Here is a 12,395-nt window from a genome sequence, read left to right on the forward strand (position 1 = left end):
ATTGTCTTGCCATGTGAGGAACATGGGCCCAGGAAAATGACCTCTAATCATACAACAGCATTCCCAACTTCAGACTGGGAACTATCAGTGATGTGCTCCCATTGTAGAGACATCTGCAGCCAAGCTGCTAAATGGTAAAGACCCGTGAAGGTCTGGATTAGAATACTGATCTTCAGTAAACCATGCTTGTCGTAAGAGGCGACTGACGGGATCAGGTGTTCAGGCTCGCTGACTTGGTTGACATATGTCATCGGTTCCCAATTGCACAGATTGATGCTCATGCTGTTGATCACTGGATTGTCTGGTCCAGACTCGATTATTTACAGACCGCCGCCGCCGCCATATAGCTGGAATATTGCTGAGTGCAATACAAAACTAAACTCACTCACTCTAAATGGTAAACCCTTTTATTCTGAGTTACTGCTACTGCAGATCTTGTGTTACTGTTTCCATGTGCGGGTCAGTCCATGTGATCACTGATTCAAACAAGCAGCAAATCATAACTTTTTTTCACAGAAGTAATAATACTATAGTCCATTTGGCTCAAAATCGGACCGATGAATTGCAGTCCAACTCGAAAACTGTCACTTTCTCTGCACTCCTCCCTCGTAACAAACAGTGAACTGTGTCAAGATTTTAATGATAGTTTGTTAAACAACTTTTTCATTTTGGGGACAAAAATTCTGCAAATAAATCACAGTTGGTATGATGTTTCGATTATGATCAGCGTTTCATTGAGTATTTTATGTTTATTAGTTTTCGAGTTAGTTTGCAATTCATCGGTCCGCTTTTGAGCCAAACGGACTATACATGGCAATGATTTCCCAGGTACTGAAATCAGAGTAATATAACAGTCCTACTAGTACTGATGATCTTATATCCAGGACCACTGGATCTCCACTGCCAAATTGTACTTAAGTCCAGTAAAACAGTTTCCAGTCTTGATAGACCCAAGAAGAAAGTGACCCTAAATTTAATATAAATAAATCAACCATTCATCCATACATAAAAAACAGGGCAAACACAAAACATTCATAAAATATGAGTAATGAATAATTTCTTCAATTTAGTGCTTGCCATATGCAGCAATGTGTGTAGCATGTGACAGGAAACTCACTAAAACTGAAATGTCTTGTTAATAGCATGATTGTTGATCATATCTAGCTTGTTTTGGTTACATGATATGTTTTCATTGTGCAGGCCTACTGTAGATTTTCTGGTGTTCCTGTGCGAGTGAGAAAGACAGGAAATACTTTCAGGTCCCCTTCAGGTATTTGCTACTATATGTTTTAACTGTATCTGATCAAGTGTGTCTTTTGGGGCTACAATGAACCCAGCAAATCATGGATATTGGATAACAAATGCAATAACAAGTCAGCAGTTGATGAATGTTTTATTCAATAACATTAGTCATAACATATAATTTTGACATGAATTGTTAACAGTGTTAATGTAACGACAATGACCAATAACCACTGTCAAATTAAATATATAAGAGTCTTTGCTTTTATCCTGACTGGCTTTGGTATATTTCATTTTGCATATGTCATTTTGATCAATAGTTTCAAGTAAAAACAGTTCATGAATATTTATTTCTAGAAATTCAAGTGATTGTGAATGACAAAATTGATTCATGAATGGATAGGTTTGATTCTCTGAATATGCAAGTGGGTTGTAACATCCCTAGTGTCTCCACATACAATATGTCATGGTATATGTGTCCAGCAACACAATATGTTTGCTATACAGATCATTTTAAGACTAAAACTCTCATTTCTGCCACTCAAGTTTCAGCAGGATTTGTTGAAAATATTTGGAAAGTGTGTCAGAGATGACACTTTTTTCTCAGATGACACTAAATGCTAACACTGTGTGTATGATCATACTATTATGCTGGTATGTTTATGTAAGTCTGCATATTTGACACATTAGGTACTTTCATGGTGATCTAGTTATTTATGTAGCTAACATTGATCACTGCTACGATTCCCATGTGATACATGGTACCATACTACCCTTCTTCTACAGGGGAGTTCCCCATGCTAAAGCATAAAGGTGTCACTGAGACCAAAGTTGCAGAGATACTCAGCTTTCTGCGTAAAAAGGTATGTAGTAAAATATTTATAGTGACTGATATTCTTTTGAGACTATCTGATGTTATTTGAATGAGAGTGCATAAAGAAAAGAATCATTTCATACAGAAATTTAGCAGACCATATGAACAATGTAATGATGGTAGTATGGAAATACGGTCTTTTTTCCATTGTCCAACAATCTCACCCAGTATGGAGGTAATGGGGTAGACGCATTAACATGGTTGCTTGTCACTTTGACAAATTCTGGTGTCCACTGCTGTGATATTGCTGGACATATTGTTAAAAACAGCATAAAACCTTGCTCAATCACTCACACAAAGTGGATGATGTGATACAGGTTTTCCATTATATTAATGTGCATATCCTCTTTTTCAGAACTGGGGTTCAGATTTTGAACTGTCCAACAAACAGAGTGCTGATGTGATAGCCTTCTCCTCACTACTGGAAGAAAAGCTACTGCCAGCTGTTGTAAGTCAGTGTACTGAGGCTAACATGCTCTCATCCCCCCCAGTCAGAACATATATTGTTGATGAAGCTTAGACCTTTAGCATTGTTTAATGACCTTATTGTGCCTTTTTTCATTTATACGATAGTGATGAATATATTCAAAATTATATTACTTACAAAGTAAATATTTTCAGCAAGATGTGTGGTTTGGGAAGCATTCGTTGAGTATTTGATCAGACTTACCTCCCTTGCGCTACATGTACAATTCCTTGGTAGGTCCCTGGTATTAGTCTACACCAGGGGACACTGAGGTGGGGTGGCCAGATGGTGAAAGTGTTCACTCATAACACTTAAAAAGCAAGTTTACATGAAAATAACCCTTTTTGTCTTGCACTTTTTCAGCAGAAAGTATTTATCTGCTAGTGTAAGTAGTTTCATAGTCAAAGCAGTACAGATTAGTGGTGTTCCGATTAATTGAAATAATCGAAGATTGATCGCAGTGACCAAACGCCCAAGCAGTCGATCACATTTTCTCATAATCGAACATAAACGATTTTGGAACTACTGTTTTAGTCTTTGAAATACTTGACAATGGAACATATCGTTGAAGTTGTCAGGGCATGAAAATGTGTTTAATTCTTAGAAAACTCACATCACTCACTGAAAAGCCATGACTGAATATTTCTTGAAGACTCCGAGAAGTTTATGTTCATGATATATTAGTCATCACTTTAAAGTAGCAAGTAGCATCATGTTATAAATATCTGCAATAACAACCTGGATAGGAAAATGTGAAAAATGACGCTAACCAATTTTTTTCGATGATTTTCGTTGGTAATGAAACAATCATCAATTGTGAGATTTCAACCAATTCCCAACACTAGTACAGATATCACAAGTAACTAATTTATCTTTTGCATATTTTGCACTTTAACCCAGAGTTTTATTTCCCAAATAAAGACAACATTGCTATGACAATGTCAACTGATAAACAGATGATGTCATTAGACCATATTAGACCAATTTCATGTGGTGTAGATACAGGTGTGTGGTTCTCGTTATACATTGTACAAATAGTGTTATAATGTTCATATTGCTGCATACTATGTGAACCAAATAGTATTACATTCAACTTGAGTCAGTTGTCTTTCTAAAAGTACCTTGTATATGAAAATCCAAAATGTATAAGAACTAGATTTACCTAGCCTTTGGTGAATGTGCTGATATTTGCTGCTATTCTGTATGAATGGTAAAATAGATGTCCCTCCTCTTTATCTCTTACTTTGATGTCAAAAGGACATACCCCCTGGTACAAATACATCACGAATATAAATGCACTTCAAAGTTCTGAATTCTGTTGGAAATTCTCATCTGTGATGTCATCCTCTCATTGTAGGGAGGGCAAAATTACTGAAGACAACATTCTCTGTAAATCTTGCCATTTTTGACACATTAGGAAACCATTCACAGTGTTATTTCGTGTACATCTTTTGAAATCTAAATATGAAATAATTACTTAGTAAATTGACTTTTAAGAAAGGCACTGAACATTCTGAAACATCATCGATGACCCTAAAATTGCTAGTATGGTTTTGGGAAATAAAAAAACATGAAAGATGAAGTGGACTTTCTGCCATATTGCAGTGTTTATAAACTCACGCAATACAAACATGTTACAATTAAATAAAAAATGGTCTTTGTCACCAGTACAAAATGTCAGTCAAAATTCCAAACTATACATTTACATTTACAAATTTATGTTTCATAGTTGTGACAAATATCTGGATTCTTGAGTAGGCTTCTGTTTCACGATACATATATTGATAACAAGGTTAAATATTATATATTAATGTCATATGTTAAATATTTTTCATGCTCTTGTCCCCAACGCGGAATGTATTCAGACTATGTATTCAGCAGCATCCGTCCGTATGTCCTGATTCTTGTTAACACGATATTTCATGAACTGTTGTACCCAATATCTTCACATATCTGGTGACAGTCTACATTGGGGGATTACACAGACACCAGTCGATTTGGGTGACCTTGATATTATTTTCAAGGTCACCACGACACTTTGACAGCTTTTCAAACTCTTGTTAACGCGATATCTCATGAACTGTAGTTCCCAATGTCCTCAAATTTGGTGACAGTCTACAGTGGGTGATGACACAGACAATAGTTGATGATGACACAGACAATAGTTGATTTTTGTGACTTAGACCTCATTCTGCTTGCAGTTGCACCTGTGGTGGATAGATGGCAAGACATTCACAGATTTTACACGGCCATGGTATGCTAGAATCATCCCATTCCCATTGAACTTCTATGTGCCAGGACGGAAACAGAAGGATGCAAACCTTCGTGTCTTCCTTTCTAAAGGAGGGGAGAATGTCACTGACAGTGAAGTTGAGGGGAAGATTTACAGAGATGCCAAGGAGTGTCTTAACCACTTATCATACAAGCTTGGTGATCAGGAGTTTTTCTTTGGGAAGACGTGAGTTCAGTTATCAAATATTCATTCTGTGCTTCATGATTGCCTGTATTTACTTTGAATGATATGCTTTTGCTTAATGGTACAATGAAGTACATGTAAATTCAAAAGTATTTAAGATCTCCTGAAACAAAGATTGATGCTATGGCAAACTGATCCCATTATTGTCCCTTTTGTGAGTGTGGCCTCCTGTCGTAGATGTTCTGACTTACTGATGTGTCTGTCTTTATGACCCGTCATGTTTTCCCTATCTCCCTGTCTGACTTTCTGTCACAAGTGCCTGATGTTGTTTGTGTTCACACAGACCCTCATCACTGGATGCGCTTGTGTTTGGCTATCTGGCCCCGATACTGAAGGCACCTCTGCCAAACAACCAAATACAGAACCACTTAAAGGGCTGTGACAATCTGTGCAGTCACGTCAACAAAATACTGCAGAGATATTTCCCTCCAGATCCAGAAGGTATTTATTTTGTTTTTAAGTCTTAGCAGGTGAAAATATAGTTGACGTTATAATGTCAAACAGTAACAATACAGAAACTTTAACTCAGAGTCATTTTCAAAATAATTGCTCATTTCGTTATGAAATATTGTGAATCTCCACACTGATACATCCAGAATTCAGTATTCTGTGCTTTTTGCAGGCAAACAGAGATAAAATTAATGTTTTTGTTAGAAAGATCTTTGGAGTTTCTGTTATGGCTTGGTTTAATAATTCACCATGTTCAGCTGTATTATAACAGTGTATTCAATAACACATGACTAAGCATCAGTGTCTCTTCATCTTGGTCCTGTTAGCATTGGAAGATATGTTGTCTCTGCTGAACCATATACCATAACAGTATTGTGTCACTAGTTCTAGTCCAATATAGGCTTTCAACTGTCATATAGTGAGAACATAAGGTTTAACCTAAATTTGGACCTCTAAACATGTCTTAATCAATCTCTCCATCTGACAGCATCCATGCATTCTCTAACACTACAGTACACATAAAATGTGCCTGCAAGCTGGAGGCGTATGCTTCCAACAACACCTCACATTTCATCTATCTTTGATAGGCTGAAACAATTTTGCCTTCAGGGTATTATGTTAAATATAGAACATTCGGCACATGATTGAACATTGACAGGGCTAAAACATGAGCACTGTATGTACCTTGGCAGTTGTGTCATTCCAGCACCTGATATGAGTGGTAGATTAGTGGCACCACTACAAGAGGGAAGATGACTCCTGGAAGTATGGCAGTCCTATCACCCAAGGTGTTTGTCCATGGTCTGCTACAGTATACCAGGACAGCAATCGCAGAAGGCTTGACCTTGGCAATGCTGTATGTTTTTTAGTCAGTTGGGAGCACGATTTAAAGTCCTGTGTTACAAAGATCAGGTGCCCCAAAGGACATTAAGAAATCTTGCCATGAACTTTCACTTTCATTGCCCTGAATCCGTGTTGCTTATTGCACTACATCTCAAGCAGCAATGGAGGAGCCATGTTCCAAGTTCCAACCTTAATTTATATAGAGACTCATCTTGTCATTTAAACATGGCATAAGTGCTTAGTAGACACAAGATATATTTTACTCAGAAAATGAGTAACATATATATCAGGGTTTTGACTGCCACAATACTGTGTTGTGTCATGTAAGCAGGCATATGAAAGCCAGCCTAGCCAAACCAGCAAACGGGGCCAATGTGTCATAAGGTTGCAGGAGTTATCTCCCTTCAACTTCAGCTCTGAAACTAGACTCAAACAAAGTGGCACCAGTGGCTATATTTTGTGTTAGCTCAATTCTTTCCAACTGACTAATCTGATTCCACATTTCATACTAGATGCTTATGGTCTTCAAGATGAGTGACCTTCCTTGCTGATGGTTCACTCAGTATGCTCAGTATCCACATAGAATAAAGTATCGCACATTTAGGTTGTACAAGCAATGTCATTGAAAGGTGTTGGTTAATGGGTGTCTGTCACCAATGGAGAGGGTGAAATGGTGTCCAGCATGGTATCAAAGAATCTCAACTCTGATTGTTCAACATGCTGGATCATCCTGTGTAATATACCTCTATTTTATTATGACAAATACCCTCAACCCATTGTCCACCATACATTTGTCAGCATCTATCTTGCCTGTTTTTAGCATCAGGACATATGAATCAGGTTCAATATGAAGCTTTTCCAGAGTCTTTACAGAATTGAGAAACAAGCATAGGATAATCGTGGATGATTGTCAAGTAGCTTGTCTACATTGTATCATATACATGGAATTGAAGTAATGGTGACTTAATCTTTGTTGTTATCTAGAGCAAGAAGCAAAGCGGAAGAAAGAAGCAGAAGAGAAACGTCGTAACACAAACACTGATGCTGCAGAGTTCCCTAACAAGAAGAGGAATATGGTTCTAGCAGCCATCTTTGCACTGACCACAATGGTGGGATATGCATTCATGAGTGGACTCATACGACTGGACTTTGCGGAAGAAAAGGCAGACACTCAACAAAGTCAGACCAAACCCCCAGACTTCCAGGCATTTGACCAGATGTTTGAAGATGAAGGCGACAATGAGGAAGAGTAGACGCCACTAAGTGTAGCGAACAAGAGCAGTGTGTCCAGGTATGGAGCCATGACTACAGATGGAGGCTGACCATGAGCAAGCATTTAGGTGGTAGCTTGAACAGTGTCCTACACAATCCTAGCTGTCATGTGAACCAGTGTGCTATTCAGTTGACCTCAGTTGTGGGGCCGTCATCTAGGTCACAATATCCGTAGTCAGTTCACACAGTCTGGTTGTGGTAGCAGGCGATGTTGCAGTCAGAGGAAGATCTCATAAGGAACTGTAGTGTCTGTGTTGCTGTTGCACGATATAAGCTGTGTATATATGTTTGAAGAGAAGTATGGTACATATCTTGTTTATAGTGTATACTTCCTTCACTGAGGGTGCTGGGCATGTAGATGTGTGGAAATGTGTGACTGAGATATCCCCAAGATCTGCATGTTGTGTACACTTTGCAAATATGTTTGAAATATTGCATAAACATTTCCACTGGAACTGCATTTTTGTTCTTCTTCCAACACGGCCTTGAATTTGCTACAACCAACCAAGTGGATCATTCTCAAGGTTTATTCTAACATGACATTTTAGAATCTGACTTTTTATTGGTTTGTCAGCTGTATCTTATCTGTCTTAGAAGTTAGACCACTTATTAGCAGAGTGGGAATGTAGAGTCTGTTTTTACATCTGAAACCTAACAAGTAATCCCATGAACAGGTTGAAGTTTAAAGGTATCCAATTATTCACTCACACCAATAAATCACTGTAAATAAATCACTGCATAGCATGTTTATCTCCTAAATATTCAAAGGCAGTAGAGGACTCTATTACTTCTGCCTTGCCCACAAGAGATTCTGAAAGGCAATTTCATTAAATCAGATCATTTTTGTCAGATATGAAAGATTGTTTATAGATACATGAAATTATTATTATATTATAAATATATATTTCACCTCTTCCCGAAGCATTGGGAGTTACCCGAGTCCACTTTCCACTATTGACATACTGTCTTTTGTGACTCAATCTAAGTGGCACCAGTGGCTATATTTTGTGTTAGCTCAAGTCTTTCCAACTGACTAATCTGATTCCACATTTCATACTAGATGCTTATGGTCTTCAAGATGAGTGACCTTCCTTGCTGATGGTTCATTCAGTATGCTCAGTATCCACATAGGATAAAGTATCACACATTTAGGTTGTACAAGCAATGTCATTGAAAGGTGTTGGTTAATGGGTGTCTGTCACCAATGGAGAGGGTGAAATGGTTTTTGATTGAAAGTATGAAAAGATTTTGAAGATATCTGTCAAACAATGTTGATGGTACACATGCTCCGCAAATCCTCCAAACAATCGAAATCTCAATGGTAGTCACCATGTTGATAAAACACAATATTACACTGGACACTGCATAGACACATTAATCCATTCAAAATATTATTCAGCAAGGGTGAAAAGTGGACTTTAGTCAGTTATCTTATTTGCCCCAGGACAGCTCCACTCTAGTGAACTTTGAGCTAACTTTGTATGTCCAATCAAAATGAAGAATGCACAGGAACTTGAACTTTCTAAAGCAATTCAGGTTTAGTTTGTTTAACACACTGGGATTGAGAAGTTTCAGCCTTAGTTAAAGAACACTGCACCAGAACACAAATGTACCCTCAATAGTAAACCCTTAGCATGTAGATGGTATTTCTCTAAGAAACAACAGCATGTATTTATGACTTCTCACAACTTTGCGATGACTTACTTAATAGTTTTTAGGTACAGAAATCGGATATATACTGCTGGAATAAAGTACATGTAACTACATTATTTGATGTTATGCCATTCTTTAATGCATACCATGATTTGTGGAGTTTTCCTTAATCAATATTTAACTGTTGAGACGATGGGCGGTGGAGTTCGCTAGTGGTTAAAGTGTTCGCTCGTCACGCTGAAGACCCGGTTCGATTCCCCACATGGGAACAATGCCTGAAGCACATTTCCGGTAACCTGCGCCATGATATTGCTGGAATATTGCTAAAAGCGGCTTAAAACCATACTCGTTCACTGTTGACAGGGTACTATCGAAATCTGTATGATTTGACACTAGCTAGGTATTGTGACATGCCCTTGAAGAGATATGGTGTGAAAGGTCAGTTCACAAATTCAGTATCGTGTATGTCCACCATTAGTGTTGATGCAGACTTGACAACGACGACACATGGACGACACTAAGCGATTGAAGAAAGCTTTGGGAATGTTGATCCATGTCTGAACCAATGCTTGTCCCAACTCGGCTAACATCAATGGCTGATTCTGGACTTTACTTAACGTCTCTCCATTTCATCCCAAGCGTGCTCGACAGGGAACAGGTCCGGAGAAACAGCGGCCAGGGGAGAACCGAAATGTTCTACTGTATCAGGAACTCTGTCAAAACATAAACGACATGCATGTGGATGGGCAATATCTTGCTGTTGCGTGAAGTTACGTCTCTGCCCTTGATTGAATGGCTGCACATAAGACCCAGTGATCTAATCCATGTATCGCAGATTGCCATTGACAATGACAAGTTGTGTTCGACCATACCATAACGCTTCTGCCACCAAACTGTCCATGTTGAACAACGCACTTGTCAGCATACCGTTCACTTCGATGTCTGTTCACCCTTGCCCTGCCATCTGAGCTGTCAAGATGAAATCTCGACTTGTCAGTGAACAAAACACCATCCCAGTCTGGTCTCAAGTACCGTAGATGCTGTCAGCACCAGGCAAGACTTGCCTGCCGGTGAAGTTGGTGAAAAATTGGACGTATTGCAGGCGTATTGTTGTGCTCCCTCAGTCGGTTCCTTGCAGTCGTGGAACTGATTGTACGTAAACCAGGACATGTAACATCAGATTTCACGCATGTTTATTTAGGATTATTTTTATAACTTTTTAGATTTTATGCAATATTATATTATGCAGGACTACTTTTTCCCATTAGTATACTGAGTCAAAAAAGAAACTTCACAAAATGTAATTTGGAAAATAATGAATAATTTTACTCTGATGATACATCTATGTATCCGAAATGGGATCCCTATCTTTCGACTCTAGAAAAACGTTAGCAAAACCCACTCAAACCCATCCATTCGTCGTGCAAATGATGTTAGTGCCAAATCAGGTTTTGCACGTGCAGTCGATCACGTGATCTTCGCATCGAAGTTTTCTTCATATGCACGTGTTTGCATTGGCCTCAAGAATTGAAAAAATACTTTTAAACCACAGTTGTAACGGTACTTGAAATGCCACGATTGTCAAATGTGCAACGTGAACGTGCCGTTGGCATGTTGCAAGCGGGAAGATCAGTTATCAGGGCTCCCACAGGTCAGGGAAAAGTCAGGGAAATTTGGCATTTCTCTGAAAGTCAGGGAAAAGTCAGGGAATTTTGATATGTTTTCAAAAGTCATGGAATAGTCAGGGAATTTGGGGTTTAAGTCAGGGGAATTTAGGGTTTTGGTCAGGGAAAAATAAGACTCAGAATGTCGCTAATCAGGTATGGTAGTAGTCAAAGTCAAAGAAGCAGCACATGTTACAGACATTTCATGAAATAAATTACAGTTCAGATAAGAGATTGCTTTTAAGCATAACAGCATGTTTTACATAAAGCCCTAGATTACATATTACATTTTCATTTCTGGAGGATAGAATGGAAACAAAGTCACTTGAAGGATATTTTTTACAGATAATTATTTGGCATGTATTGTTTTCTTAAATCAGCATAATGTGAATTTTATCTTCTACAGCCGGGTGACATAACAGACATATTCTTCTATGAAGCACAATCGGTTGGATTTGTGAATCAAACAATATGAAACATATTTTCCTGGTTAAAATTCCAAAATTCTGGGAAACTGACATAAATTTGAAAAGAGCCTTCTTAGCATGAATGCGGCGACGCCTTGCCCGTCTGTCTGTCCGTCCGTCCGTAATCATTTTGTTTCCGGAGCATAACTCGAAAACGGTTCAATGTTTTTAACAAAACTTTGCAGATATATCAAATAGAACCTAAAGTGGTGCCTTTGACTATTTACATATTTTTGTCATTTTTATTTTTCTTGGTTGCCATTGAAACGTTTTAGACTGTTCTTAAAAGGGAGTGGTGGGCTTTGTTTCCGGAACACAACTCGAAAACCGTTTAATATCTTTCAACAAAACTTGGCAGATATATCAAACAGAACCTAAAGTGGTGCCTTTTGCTATTTACAGATTTTTGTCATATCTATTTTTCTTGGTTTCCATGGAAACATATTGGAATTTGTCTTAAAAAATGAAGTTCAACTTTAAGTAACTGTCAGATGATTTGCTCTTTCATATTTGTATGGGCTGGGGATTTGTCATCTTCTGATGACTCTTGTTTAGTATGGAAAAACACTAATCCGAGATAGTGATTAACAATAGATAATTGTTTGCCATTCAAAAACATTTTTCTTTATAGGCAACAGATCCACCTCTTCTAAAGATAACTATGTTAACAGATAATTTTCCATTCATTAGTATACTGTTCAAAAATATATATGATAAATAGTATGATGGCTATGGTGGTTTCTTGCAAATTGTGAAAGCCCATATTGGCCAAAAATACCCATATGTTTCATTGTTAAAGTACAGCATAGGTTTATAATATGCCCTATGTTCTGACATTTGCTGTTTATTCACAAAATTGAAAGTGGTTTAATGATGTTCATAATCTAGTTGTCATGGTTGTACTGAATGTAAAGTTATATCTTGCGTTTGGGATGCACTTGGGAGAAGCATCAGGCAGTCGATGAGGAGACGGTGTTTGGCAGTGGTG

At 38.0% G+C, this 12,395-nt stretch overlaps 1 protein-coding gene across 1 annotated transcript; it reads left to right on the top strand.

The window, feature by feature from the left end:
• Positions 1-1,161: 1,161 nt before the first annotated feature.
• On the top strand, positions 1,162-8,078 carry LOC124262731 (metaxin-1-like). Its single transcript, XM_046697275.1, has 6 exons — positions 1,162-1,270; positions 2,029-2,105; positions 2,472-2,564; positions 4,784-5,040; positions 5,342-5,499; positions 7,336-8,078. Exons 2-6 carry the CDS (start codon positions 2,040-2,042, stop codon positions 7,602-7,604), a joined length of 843 nt encoding a protein of 280 aa, XP_046553231.1. The 5' UTR covers positions 1,162-1,270; positions 2,029-2,039; the 3' UTR covers positions 7,605-8,078.
• Positions 8,079-12,395: the final 4,317 nt, after the last annotated feature.

This window comes from Haliotis rubra, unplaced genomic scaffold (genome assembly GCF_003918875.1).
Source record: "Haliotis rubra isolate DU_JTF1 unplaced genomic scaffold, ASM391887v1 Scf850, whole genome shotgun sequence".
NCBI lineage: Eukaryota > Metazoa > Mollusca > Gastropoda > Lepetellida > Haliotidae > Haliotis > Haliotis rubra.